Source organism: Falco naumanni, chromosome 17, assembly GCF_017639655.2.
Source record: "Falco naumanni isolate bFalNau1 chromosome 17, bFalNau1.pat, whole genome shotgun sequence".
Taxonomy (NCBI): Eukaryota; Metazoa; Chordata; class Aves; order Falconiformes; family Falconidae; genus Falco; species Falco naumanni.
The window spans coordinates 176,788-191,106 of NC_054070.1; the positions used below are offsets into that span (position 1 = coordinate 176,788).

Genomic DNA, 14,319 nt, shown 5'->3' on the forward strand with positions numbered 1-14,319 from the left:
GCCCTCCGCGCGCTGCCACGGTCGGTCCCCGCGGAGCCCCGCGGTCGCGCAGGGAGGTCCCGGCGCAGAGCCGGCTCGGCTCGGCGCGGCGCTCCGCCACCCCCCGCCGCAGCCCCCGCCTCACCTTCGCATCCCGGCGCTGGGGGCAGCCGGCGCGCCGTGGCCGGGCGGTCCCTTGGCGGCAGCAGCGCGGAGCCGCGGGTCGCCGGACGAAGAACTCCCCAGGCGGGCCCGCGAGCCAGGCCGCAGCTCGCCCGCCCCCCTCGGCGGCGCGATTACCTCGGCGCCGCGTTGCAAGTAACGGAGCGGGCCTGGGCCGGCGGGGAGCCGCGCTGCACCGCGCCAGCGAGCGCGACAAACCCCGACCCAGCGGAGCAGCCGCCGCATCGCCCGGGCTCGCCTCAGGAGCCCGCGCGGCCGAGCGGGACCGCCCACAGGGGCGGGGCCGCGGGCGGAACTGGCTCCGCATTGGCTGCCCGGTGCGGGTGCTCCGCCCGCCCTGCCGGGACCCCCTCCGCGGGAGCCGCTGGGAGCGAGCGGCCAGCGGTTGGGCCCGGGGCCGTTAACGGGGCCCGGCGGCTCCGCGCCCCGCCACACAGCGGGCGAGGCCCGGCGGGCGGCGGCGCCCCCTGGCGGCGGGGCGGCACCGAGGTGGCCGGGGGCAGCATTCGCATCCCCCGGTTTCAGCCATATTAGTCCGTCTGGGATCGCACTTCCCAAAGCCCCTGTGCCCAGCTCCCCGCCCGGGGCGGCCGCGCCAGGCCCGGGCGCTTGGCTCCGAGCTGGACAGCAGTGGAGGTGCCGCGTGGCCTGGCTTTGCAGCCTCTCCTGGGCGGGAGAGGCCTAATGCTTGTGATAGCAGCACCGAAGATGAGGGCGAGGGCGTTCAAAGGAGGAATTTGCCTCAGCGTGAATCAGGCCGTCTGAGCCACCGCGAGCACCCTGGGCATCGCCCTGGGCATCGTGTGCCCGATGCCTTTCTGTGACCTTCATGCCGGGCACAGGGTGCTGGGGGGGGAGGGTATGTAAGGGTTGTCTGCAAACATGGCTTAGTTCTGTGAAAAGGCATCTTAGGAGAAATCAAATGAAGCAAACACCTGACCGTAAGGAACTGCCACCTCAAGAGGTTGTTGACCTGAGGGTCTTAAAAGTTGAACACAGGCACTGCTGTAAGGCCAGCGGGACAAACTGCTCCAACGGCCTGTAAATGCATATTAAAATAGATGTGTTCACACACCCGATACATGTTAAATTGTTTTTTTCTTAAGTGTAGAAGAAGTCTTGCTAGTTTTTTTCTTCTCGGTGATGTTGCGCAGGTGCTAACCACAAAAATAGGCTGTTGGGTTTTGCGTACATATGTTCATAGGGAAGGCAGGTCAGTCAGTCCCAGATGTAAGGGAGGACTGTGAGAATTTTGCAGCATTGCTTATTACTGTAAGTAGGCCTAGTTCCCTTTTTTGTTTTGCTAAGTGCAAGTGCTGTTTAATAGTAAGCTGACTTAAGTTCTGCAGTGCTAAATACCCTTTTTAAAGGCTCAAGCAGCTTGAGAATGCTCTGTCTGGTCTTAAAGCTGAAGATTTTGTTTCTTTGCCATTTACTAGGTAATAAATTGCTGCTTTGTTGGGTAAATAGCCACTTCCCAATTTTTCCCTGTCATTCTCCATACTCTTCATAAACCAGAGACCAGCAATTCATGTTGCAGCTATTGGCTGAGAACCTGGGAGCCCACAGCAGTTTTGCATGCTGTCACGATGGAGTTTTTACAGTTGTGTCAGGGGCTGGGGAATACCAGACTTTCTCACCACCAGAAAGCCTTTTTGTAACTTAATTGAAACTAATCTCTGTTAGGCTTGTAGGAGTCTTGTATATACCGTGACTGGATTGTTTAAACCATAGGTGTGGGGGACACATCTTACAGCAGCAGGGATCCTACTGTTGCTGCAAAATGCTCTGGATTTTCAGTTAATTTTAAATGGTGCTTTGGGAGAACTTCAGTTTTCAAACCTTGCCTGCAAAGGCATTTCTTTATCACCAAATTACACATATGACAAGTACAGTTCATGCCTTGTGTAGAATCCATGACAAGCGTACAAACGCTGTCAGCTTATTATTGCAGTTGCCCTGGCCAAAGCTTTTGCTGTTATCATGGACTGGTTGAAGTTGGAAGGAACCTCACCTGGTCCAACCCCCCCCACTCAAGTTGGACCATCTAGCAGATTCCCTTAGTCTTTTCACGGAGGCTCTACTGCAGCTGCCATAAAATGAAGTATCAGATTCCAGGAACATTCATGAAAACTGCAAAATTGAAAGCAAGATTTTTCTAACATTACATTTCATATTTGTATCCTGTGAATTCTGGCCGGTTCCTTTATTTACTATTTCAAGCAAAGTGTGAATGGACTACGTAATTTCTTGGGAGCCACAATTATATTTCTAAAAAATAAATTTGCATAAACAGAAAAAATCTACCTTGCATCTCTGCGGTATTTTTAGGTATTGCTGTTAATTTAACCCTGGTAACTCATGAGAATGCAGTCAGGCAGACAGGAGATTACTCTTTCAGACCCAGCTTTGTCAAGGATGGGAACATTTCTAATATTCTAAGTAATTAATATTTTGTATATGTCAGAGGTTTGATTTTTCAGCTCTTTAAATTGTTTTAAGTACTTTTGATTCACCTTAATGGCCTTTCTGAATGTAACATTTAATTTTAAAATGGAAGTTAGTAGAATTTTATAAACATGAGCAGCAATGAGTTTACAGCAGAGTATGTAGTATTAATTAGGAATCTGATAGTTTGCCACATACTGACCATTTCTTTGTCTGTCACTATATGCTTTGCATTTCAATTGGAGTAAACTTTGGTAATCAGGTTAAAAACTCATCTTGTTGGTCAGAAAATATGTTTCCAGACTGATTTGTTTCTCTCTCATGCTTTGAATACAGTTTGGATTAATTAACCTGTTTAATAGATGATAGTGGCACAAACAGGTGCTGCGAAGGTAGTAACTGATGCAGTACAGTGTAGGATAAGAGCTGGGTAGTGAATATGTCGGTAGGCTGAAATTACTGTTCAGGCTTGGCTCCTGTACCTGGGAATAAGGTTACATGTGACAAGCACGGCAAACTAAAATATTTTGTCTTTATGATTCCTGCTGCAAAGAAGAATAACATTACTATTTCGTAACCTTTTCTCCCTCTGTGTTAGAAAGGGCATATCATATATAAAGAGATGGTGGTAGGACATCGGTGCTGAAACGTGCCAGGTCGTTATCACCTTTCCCATGGAGATGCTGAAAATTCAGTTACAGGATGCTAGAAGAGTGGACAATTGAATCATCTTCACAGAGTACTGTTTGGTTCAGGTATCTAGTTCTAAATATGAATTATTTGGTGTTTCTGTGTAGAGGAATGAAGCTGGGTTAATTAGCATTGATAATATACAACTGTGGGCTGGCTTGGGCGGGGAGCAGGTTGGCTGATGTAGACAAGGTGTAGATGTGGCTGGTTCTGTTAAGAGGTTGGGCAGCCAATGAAGAGAGAGGGAGAAAGGGAGAGAATTCTTGAGATGAGAAGGGAGCAGAGAGCTGGTCATTGATGTCTTCAGTGCTAGTACCCAATCTCTGTGAGGTATAGGTTAGTAACTGCTACTTTTCATAAGAGATTGCATAAGTGAATGGAGATACTGCTATGGCTGGTGGCGGAAACTTAAAATATTTCAGTTTCATCCTCAATAAGGGATGAGGAAGAGCAAGAACTGGATTTTCAGAAGAAAATGTAAGGAAATAAGTTACTTTCTGCTTTGTTTCAGCATCATAATGCCTTCTGAGTAAGATCTGCTGTGCAGTATTTGGTTGAAAGTTTGTAGATACCACCCCACTGCTGGCTAAAGTGTGTAATGTCAAACCTGCTGTGCTCAGAAGAGTGGCGCACTCAGCAACTGGGTTTGTGCGCATTGAGGCCGTTAAAGTACTTTACAAGAGTCTTAGATCCATCTTGGAAAGATAGGACATTTCTTATTTTCTTTTTAATACTCCTCATCTATTAAGTATGGAATGCAGTGTAAACTTAGCATATGCTTCTCTTAGGACTGTTCCTTTTTCTGTCATGTACTTTCCCTTGTTTACACACTGAGTAGTATAGGAGACTAAAATTTTGGAGGAAGGAAGGAAGAAAAAAAAAAAAACAAAACACATCCAAAAACCCCCACGGCCTGCCCTGTTGATTTTCCCTAACCTGTTATGTACTTGTCTATGGATGCTGTTAACAGTCAGCCCCTAAAATGAGCTCTTCAGTAGTTCCCTGCTTGACTCTGGGCTTAGCTATATGGAACAGCACCTTGTGCTGCTCCATGAAAAGCAATCAAGTGAAACTCTTAGGAAGGTCGATTAACAGTTTGAAGGTCTAACTGGTGCTTATCAGCACCGTGAGGCTTTTCCCAAGAAGAAATACCAATGTTTACAGTAACACACAAGAGAATTTTAAAAAGTCAAAGAATGCATAGCAGATGTACGCAACTTCCCTCCCACACAAACAAAACTGAAGCTTTACGTTAATCCCAACAAAGCAGGAGTATGTTAGTAGGCGAGTCGTTGGTTTTTGCCACCTTTTGGTTTTGCCAGAAGCAAAAATAAACAGAAAGACAGACGAATAAGAGAACTATGCTAACAGATGGATGTACAGTGGCTCTGAGGGCTATCAGAAGGTTAATTCTCCGTGGGGCCATGGCAGTCTGAGCACAGCTGGCAGTTCAAGCTGGGCATAACAAGTCGGTGTTCATCTTCCTGGCTCTGGGGTTTGGTTGGGTCTGTTACTTGCCAAAACAAAGCAAACCTCTGTCTGGATAATTCAAAAAGCATGAATGCTGTTTTCATGGTGTGAACCTTGGGATAAATCTGTTCCATTTAATACTCCACTTTAACAGTGAAAATTGTTTTTCATAAGGACGCATTTGCAATCACTGAACAACCAAGAGAGCCACCACTGTGAAGTAACCCACTCTACAAGGCAAAACACATGGCTGGGAAGGGGTGAAAAAGCCTAAGCGTTTGGTGGTGAATTGACATATTAGTGGCGTCTATTACCTGAAAATTGCACTTAATGCAGTTTTGAACCTTCAGTGCATCTACACAGAGCTGCAAATTCTTAGCTCTGAAATAGGGTTTTTTTTATAGTTACATATTGTTAAAAATCCTTTTACTATCATTTAAGGTATTTATGCACTTAATTTTTTTTTCCTACCTACATTTGCAAAGACGTGCAGAATGGTAGTGCTGTTCCTTAGTCACAGAAGCATGGAGAATTTAACTTTTTGTCAGCCCTGTACTGTAGCCTTCACTGTAGCCTTGCTGTGCTGTCTACATTACTCCTGCATCATCAGAGAGGTTTACTCCACCACTGCAGAGACCTGAAAAGTATGCCTAATGCACACGGGTCTGGGCACACTGGTGATGACATAGATCTGTAGTGTAGATAAGCAAACTGTATGTGCTTAGTCCCAGTTGGCTACACTGAAGGGTCCTCAACAACCCTAATATTATGTATATGGAAAAACACTGTTGCTAATATGAAGGCTGTAAGTATATGTCAAAATCGAAATCTAATTAAAATGTTCAATACTAGAAGTATGCGTTGCCTTTTTTTAACTCTGAAGTATAGGAAATGTTTTGTCTCCCGGCATCTGTTCACAAAACACCTGGGATTTACAAGCAAAGGCTTATACAAACACAGTCAGCTTTCCTTCTTCCCCAAAGTAAATCACAGGTCAATTCTAAACACAAACCTTCAGTCCTGTGATTCTGTATTTGTGCATGTCACAGAACATCCAGTTAATTGAAGTAACTAGGGATAAAACTTTAGAAAAAAACTTTGTGCACACCAGTTTGCAAACCTGTTATGAAATACACTTTTATTTATGTTTAGCTGTGAGCAAAGAGGTACATTTCAACCACATTCTGTTGGAAGCTTACATATTACGGAGCTTCTGTGGTTTAGTGCAATAGTTTGTCCTAACCTTCTCATGAACACAGTCACTATAATCAGTGTTACATTTACCACACTTGCAGCTCACAGCCACAGGGTAGGAATAATAAGGGATGGTGTGATGAGGACAGCCAGGAATCAGTGCTGTTTGATACAGCATCTCTTTATATGTGCACACGTTCTGGGACAGAGCACTTTTGAGTAGCAGCTTCTTGCCATTGCTGTCCTACAAAGAAAACAGAAATGCATTGTTTCACTGAAGCATACATGAGTGCCAGAAGACTTCCTCTGATGTTTTCTCATACGCGTGGAAAGCAAACCTCTTTATGCTTAGACTAGCTCTGATATTTTCAGTGTACTTCTCTTCAGATCTGTAATTTTGCATGTGGTTGGGGCACTCTACCCCTGTGGATATGTTCCCCTCGCTTATATGTTTTTAACTACTCCGCTTGGCTCAGAGTGCGAACAGAGCTTTGTAACCTGTATTGGCAACCTGCTGACCAAGGTTGAACTTAAAATGCTACATTGAACAGTGAAGCTCAAGCCTAGTGTTTGGCGTGTCTACTGGCGAGATATTCTTCACAGATAGCTGCCATAACAATAGTAGAAGTTACCCAAGTCATTTACATTAAATAAGAGTGGCTAAGTACAATCTGCTTCTCACCTGTTCCATCCAGACCCCACAAACCGACTACAGAGGCCCTGCACTGGCAGCAGCAGTCAGTCCTATGCTATGCCACTGACGTTATAAACTTCACAGTTCCAGAGGCTTGGCATTTCTCATCCATACCTTTGCAAAAAGCTAACTTGAAAACATGATGATAGTGTGATTTTTCTGTCTGTGACAAACACTGTTAGAACTGGATCATTCACAAACAACTTTCCAGTGAGATTAGGCACTTGCAGTGATGTCCATTATAGAAACAACTGCCTAAAACAGAGTAATGCCTTGTACCCGAGTCATGCAAAATCCAGCGCAGATGGTGGTGTTGATGGCCAGGCAGTAAGCACATTCCCTTTTCTCCACATGGATTATATACTCAGAAGGAGCACAGAGTGACGCTGTTTGACCGACAGTCAGGCCAAAGAGGAGAGACATCACAAAGAAGGGACTCATGCTAGATGGGGGCGGGGGAGGAAACAAATAAAGCAAACCCTAAGTAAAATTAGATTTACCTTGCACTCCTTTTCTCAGAATTTGACAATAACAGTTATGATAGTCACAGACTAGAAGTAATCTTAACTTTTTCAGCTCCAGCCTGACAAGTTCTTTCCCATTTCAGACCTTTAATTGAAATAATACTAACCACTAAACAGAAAAGAAGGGTAAACAGGCCATTAACAACATGTAACAAATTCACTTTTTCCCCACTAAAATATATTACATGGAACTTTTCACTACTGAGTGATAAAATGCTGACACAGAAAAATAACAGGAGCTAAAGGACTTGAAAATGTGACATATGTAAAGGAACATGAGCTCCAGAATTAACAGAGATGGTGAGGAAAAGAAAAATCTCACTGGTTTAAAAATAATCTTCTCAAGAAAACATCTTATAAAACGTTCGAGAAAAAGAATGTGTATCAGGCATACCACTCTACTTTTTACTTTGCAGTTGGCTTAGAAGCATGATGAAATGGGAACACTGCCAAGAATTAAATAATAGATTCAAGCAAATTACAATAAAGAACATCAGCAAAGAGTTCAAATAAATGAATCCCCACTTTAGCTGCCTGTTGTGCTGACCTCATTTCTCAGACCTGCCGGGGGATCCCAAGAACAAAGCTCTGATTAGCTCCAAGACAATTCCAGGGTCTACTCTATAGCCTCTAAACTACAAACTTTAAATGACAGTGTCTACAAACACATGGACATCACCCTATACTCTCTTCCAGCTGCCAGTTTCCCCCAGCAAAAGCCATTCATTACAGTCTGGTTTACCCTGTAGCTGCAACAATGCAAGTCTGGAAAGACCAACCTCTTGTCAGCTGGATTCTTCCCTATCACAGGAACCTGATTCTGCCTTGAGCTGGGAGAGGCAGTGACCCAGCACAAGCTCCGTGTGTGCTTTATACTCTCCAGGCTAATTCCAGGCTGATCTTACTGTTTATATAATTGCATCTGAATTGCTGCTTTCTTATCACAAAGTCATCTATTGAAAATTCATACTGAACCACAAAGCAAATGTGATAGGAACAAACGTGTCCATAATATCCTAAACTGGAAACTGGAGCTGGAAATCTAATTATTTTAACAGTCATCCTCCCCTCAGGATTTTAAACTAACCACAGCTTTAAAAAAGTTATCATTGATTAATTTAATTGCTACATAGGACAGCAACATCACGACAGGAAGGCTAGCATAGAAATCACATATGACTAATTCTACACATATGTTTTGTGAAAGTTTAATGAATTCTGGTTCACTCCATTTGCTCGTTACTAGGCAGGCACAGCCAGGAGATGCAGTGCTGCACACATGAAGTAAGAGATCTCAGATCAAAGCAGTTGCTCTGCAGTGTGGATAGGTACAGCCTGACTTACCTGCTCAAACAAAACACACGGAGAAATTATCTCGCCTTGAACCTACTCAGCAAATATTGAAGTAACAAGCAAATTCACTCTGAAATACTGTGATAGGGGGAAAACTTGAAAAACTTACGAAACCACTCCTTGTAGCACAATGAGAAGCAAAATACTGCACCAACACCGGTGAAACAGATGCCCACAGATGGGGGAAAACCACTCACATTTAAGGCTTTGTGGAACACCTGCAAGGAGCAAAAGCAAGAAAGGGTCAATAAAGCTGCTGTCCTTCACTGCTTCATCAGCATCCTCACTACGCTGATTCACTGAAGCTCTGTTAACACCTACCCTTTCACTTAATCACGGAACTGCCTTTTGGACTTTGATCTATGTCTTTTGCAGGTCAACCACATTCTTGGGTTTAGTAGCCATAAGAAATATGATAAAGTTGAGTTTGAGCTGGTAAACATGGTCACTTTGTGCTGTTGGAGGAGTGATCCAGTCATTCCAGACTGATGTTTAGCTAATTCCTGAATAATATTGTCTTCTTTTCCTGTGGTGGCAAGCTGCTGCACACAGCTTTGTGTCCTGGACTAATTCTCCAAGGGTTTTTTTTGATAACATGACAGAGTTCTTGTTCTTGTAAGACTAGCCAAATGCCTTCTGTTTTCATGGAGTCTTTTAATTCTGGGTTAATTTCCACCGTATAACTTCTCAGGAATTATATATAACTCTTTCTGGCTTACAAACATGAGCAGAGTATTAATTGTACTCTCAGTAACATCTGTCCATCTACACTTAGCAACAGAAGTATAACACTGTTATTTTGCTACTACTGCGATACATTATTTAACTCTTTTTCTGACGTATTTTAAATGCAGTTGAACACACAGGCTATAAGAGTATACATATACATAGACCCGTATGTAGATAATGTGTATATATATATATACACACACACACATGATATATACACGCGTTTGGTTGTTTAAAACTTTAATCACAGAAAATAATGTTGTTCTTGGAAAATCTTACGAGTTTTTTAAAGGAGACACTGATCCTGAAAGGAAAAGGAAGCAATTCATAAAACCAAATCATGGAGAGGACAAAAGTGCCCAAAATAAAAGTAAAAAACAGCATTCCTAAAGCAAGAACATCGCATGCAACCCTTGCATGTACAGCTGATTCTTTTCTCTAAAGATTTCATAGTGAATTAAAAGCATAGCTGTAGGCAATTGGAGCTATATTTGTATACACTGGTCTGGACAGGAAGACCCCCACATCCAGGTTTGAGGTGTCCTCAACATATCCTACAAGAATATAGGCAGAGGACAGATCAGGATATGAAGGCATATATCCTCTGCTGCTTCAAAGTGCTAATTTCACTGATTTGAGAAGAAAAAAAAAAAGAGGGGAGGGGTTTCAGATTAGGGTAAAAAAGGCTTAAGAATTTGCTTTAACAAGATTTAGGGAAATGTCTGCAAACATCAACTGTGAAGAAAAAAATTATAACAATGCTTGAAATGCTATCATAATAAAAATTAAAAAGAATGCAACAATAAAAACAATAGCAATAAAAAAAAAGGAAAACAACAATCACTGTTGGAAGTGAGAAAAGGTAGAAAAGTTGCATGGGGAGCTGGAGACTAGGAAATAAACTTCTGTCAGGACAGAGGCCAACAGTAATGTCAAGGGACGTTACTAGATGAAGACAAGCTGTTGATGCAGTTAAGTGCAAAGTCTTCAGTAAGTACACACGCATTCGAAAATGCAGTGGCTGAACAACCAACATACACATTTGCAACAAAAATTATTAAATAAATTGTGTAAGGAATAAATGTTTTAAAATCACATCATTAGCTACCTAATGCTAATTTCAGCAGTCTTGGAATACTGATGAAATTTCAAAACATTAAGAAAAGTGCTAATATTATGCCAACATTTAAAGAGAGAATGTTGAGCCAGCTAACTCTCAGCCAGCTAGCCTGACATCTATCCCTGATAAGCCAGGTAAAATAACAGAAAGTTGATACAGGATTTGAGCAATAAAGAATTAACGGATGAGAACATAATTAATGCTTGTCAAGATGGTGTTACATAAAGTAGGTCATGCCACCTGATTTCATTCTTAGAGGCAATACCAATTTGGTTGTTAAGGCAACTAGACAGATGCAATGTCCTTAGTTCCATCTGTCCAGAGCCCTACTGTCACCAAGATTTAGAGCTATTAGGTAGAATCCAGTCTGGTATACACTGAATGTCCAGAATTATTAATCACATGAGCAGGTAGTATAATTTCATCAGTGCATTTAATCACTGCAACTTTTTTACTCAGTCTCTGAATGCACTGCAGTGCATTACAGAAATACTTGCCCAAGTATTAATAATGAAAATTCATTTATCTGGAAGCACAATAAATTAGTCTGAGTGGACCTTGAGTCTAATGTGACTCCTGCTCCTCATAGTCAGGTGAGCTCCACAGTGGTACAGACACAGAACCTCTTGGCTACTACCTCCTCTTTGCTGGCACCACATTAGCCTGCCCATCTGTCAGAGATGCACTGAGCATCACCAGAGTGATACACACCCATTCACATCTCTTCTGTAATTTACACAAACTATTAAGACTCTTAAGCTGGTAGAAATACTTTTCCTTCAATTGTCCTTCTGGATATGACCACAGAGTTCATTCACTACTGACTTCTCTGGACACTTGATGGGAGTGAAGTCCCGCTACCTACTGGGAGCAGCAAGACAAAAGGTTGTGGCAGGACAACAAAGCCCGTTGTGGCAATCTGAGCGCCCAAGGCTTCTTTCATAGAGTTTCCTAAAATCCATGGTTAAAAGTCTGATGCTTACCAATCCATTTCTTTGGTTGCCCCCCTGCTGACCTGCAGAATATTCAGCAATAGAAATTTTTAATGTGCTGGTATAGCCATTAACTTTGTAGCCCTGTTCTGGAACAGCCAGTTACACTGTTAATTATTTATCTTTAACCTTTCTGATAACTAAATCAATCCATTGCCTGACATCAGTTATTTTACACTTTCATTAAGTGAAAGACAGTATGCTCATGTTCTACAAGAAGTGTTTTAAGTGATGTCTGTAAATGGAATTTAGTAAACATAAAATTCTTGGGTTCATGACCCAGGAATCTGTGTAAAGAGCTAGAGAAACTTAGTGCATACCAGCCGTTTATATGTAAAAGTAATTTAATAGGATTGCCACTGACCAGCACCTAAGGTAAAAGTAGTAACAACGAGGATAAGTTAGCACACATTGTTCCTACTCTTCCCCTATTAGTAGTACAACACAATGAAAACTTCGTGATCTTACAAGCAGGTTAAATTATAGAGCAGAGTAACTCTTGTTTCCACTGCATATAGTACTGTGAATGTTAAAATAAAAACATGTCCCTGCTTGCAAGCGACAGAGAATTAGCAGCTATGCTGATGAAAAACAGACAAAGCCAATCAGATTTCTGAAAGATTAGTATTCTGGTAGAGGAATTATTTCCAACCCTATCCTGTTGCAGACCTCCACTGATAAAAGGAAATAAAATCCTAATATGCTGCCATAGAAACAAGTGTTTTTGCCAGGTTTTGCATTTAAACACACAGTGGCTGCTGAATTTTCAAGGCTAATGTGTATACTGCAAGCCTCTGTAACAGCCTGAAACATTGCTCTTATCTCTTAAAATTTATAGATTCACAGATGACCGCTGTTCTTCTTTCCTAGGATTAGCTGCAGCATTTCCTATCAACCATCAATGAAAGCAGCAATTCTCTTTGCTGCGTATCATATGCCAACGATCTCCATTTATGATCTGAAAATACTTCATCATCTGTTTGCTGTTTGGCTCATATGATAGACCACTTTGTGCTAGATATTTCTGTTATTCTGAGACACACAATCACTACATTGAGGATGAAACTGAAACAATAAAAACAAAGACAAGGCAGAAGCCTCCTGCAATACTTCTGAGGGTGAATCACTGACTACACCGACCCAGTATCACAGCAATGCTAAGGGGTAAAGTCACAGGCACTCCCCAGTTTCGGAAGGTTGTAGTGTTTTGATCTGGCTGGCAGTCTGATAGGCACTCAGAAGCAATCAGACAAGACCTTGACTGATGAAGATCTGGTACGGAGACTTGACACTATGCATGTACAATTGACTTTTTTAGATCAGATTTTAAACTAATTATATATGCTCAGTACATACTCGGGGGTACGTTTCTCTCGCCCAGCATGCCTGTCTCTCTCAGGCAATCTCACATCCCCGCCTGAAAAAGAAGCGTCCACCAGAGCCACGGCAGCTGTGAAGCCTGCCAAAGCAAATGCCTCGCAGTGAGGAAGCCGTTCTCAGATTCCAAGCAAAAAGCAAAATGGCTGTATGGAAGGAAAAGGGAAGACTGTTCTTCCTCATGAAGCCTCCCCACCAAGATACTTCTGGTAGAAGCAAGGCAAACTGAATTAAATACATGGGGATCTAGGGGCAGAACAGGTTGTACCAATAACACTGTTACTTGTACTGTTTGGGGTGGTGGGGTTTGTGTTTGCTTCTTTGTTTTTCTTTTCTTTTTAGAGACATTTAACTCCTGTGGCAATTTTTTAAAGAATCCTTTTAGTGTAGAAATTTAAAGGAATATTATTTTTACTGGTTCAGAAATACTTGTCCTTCATAATAACTATCAGGAATACTTGAGGATTTTTTTAATGTATCTTTTTAATTGCAATTTTAGTATCTTCCTTACACATGCTTGGGGAAAACTGTTTAAAGCAATTCTTCCAGTATGGAAAAAGCCACTTTTGAAAGACACTGTGAAGTAAGATCAGCAACTGCCAACACATAGCATTCCCCTTCCTCTCACATTACCCAGTCAGTTTGGATGAGGTGATGTCAGCACTGGCTAATCCCTAACCCCAGCGCAGTTTCCCTGGTTTCCAGAGAGATGTTCCACCCAGCCCCTCAGGGAGGGCACTGGCGTCCCAACCAACCGGCACATGCTGAGACATCAGATCACTTACTCGGTATAACCTGCAAGTCCATATACTCCTGCATTTGTTAGCTTGGGTGAGTCCTAAAAGTGTGATTTTCTTAAGATCTGTTCTTGGTTCCTGCATTCTGTTTTGCTCTCTCTGCTCTTGCAGCTTTTACACAAAATAAATTTTTAAGTACCATTTGGAAATAACTGTCAGCACTGTCGAGTGACAGTTACAGTGCACCTGTAAGTGCCTGCATATGCTCAGCCTGCACTGTAGTTTAAATTCAGGCAGTGGCTACCTGAATTCAGTATTCTGCAAACATATGAAATATCTTTCCAGCAAGAAAAATGATTCTAACTTTTCAGAAAATTTGCTTGTGTAACAGATTCCACTTCCAAATATGGTGAAAAAACCCTAGTATATCCTTTCATATCTTTGGAGAATATTATTTGTCAGTTACCTGCAATAAAAAATCATTATTAATATCACTGCTCAACAGATCAGGCATAAGGAACCTACACGACTAGCCTATACCTAAAATTGATACACAAAAAGAATGAAATACATATGTTTTGCCACCCACTTCAGATGAATCCAGGATTTTGATTTTTCATATTTTAAGATGTACCTGTAGTTTTCTTGTTATCACTAGGCTCTGAAGCAGGTTATTCTTGTTGTGAAATTAAGATTAATCAAGGATTAATGCAGAAATATATGCTATTCTAAACTATTCTTATGCTTATGCAGCAGAAACTGTAAGTCCTTAGGAAGGCCTACCTGCTGATTTATATCTATGTTCTAATACATAAAGCCACAATTCAGG

The 14,319-nt window shown here is 42.2% G+C and overlaps 1 protein-coding gene across 1 annotated transcript; it reads right to left on the bottom strand.

The window, feature by feature from the left end:
* Positions 1-5,930: 5,930 nt before the first annotated feature.
* On the bottom strand, positions 5,931-14,235 carry TSHB (thyroid stimulating hormone subunit beta). Its single transcript, XM_040616456.1, has 2 exons — positions 6,938-14,235; positions 5,931-6,208 (listed from the first exon to the last, which is right to left on the bottom strand). The coding sequence occupies exons 1-2, from the start codon at positions 7,097-7,099 to the stop codon at positions 5,966-5,968; spliced, it is 405 nt and encodes a 134-aa protein (XP_040472390.1). The 5' UTR covers positions 7,100-14,235; the 3' UTR covers positions 5,931-5,965.
* Positions 14,236-14,319: the final 84 nt, after the last annotated feature.

Coding starts and splice junctions, on each gene's coding strand:
- TSHB (XM_040616456.1), bottom strand. CDS start 7,099: ATGAGTCCCTTCTTTGTGATGTCTCTCCTCTTTGGCCTGACTGTCGGT. Junction 6,209..6,937: donor CTGGATTTTGCATGACTCGG/GTACAAGGCATT, acceptor TTTTCTTTGTAG/GACAGCAATGGCAAGAAGCT.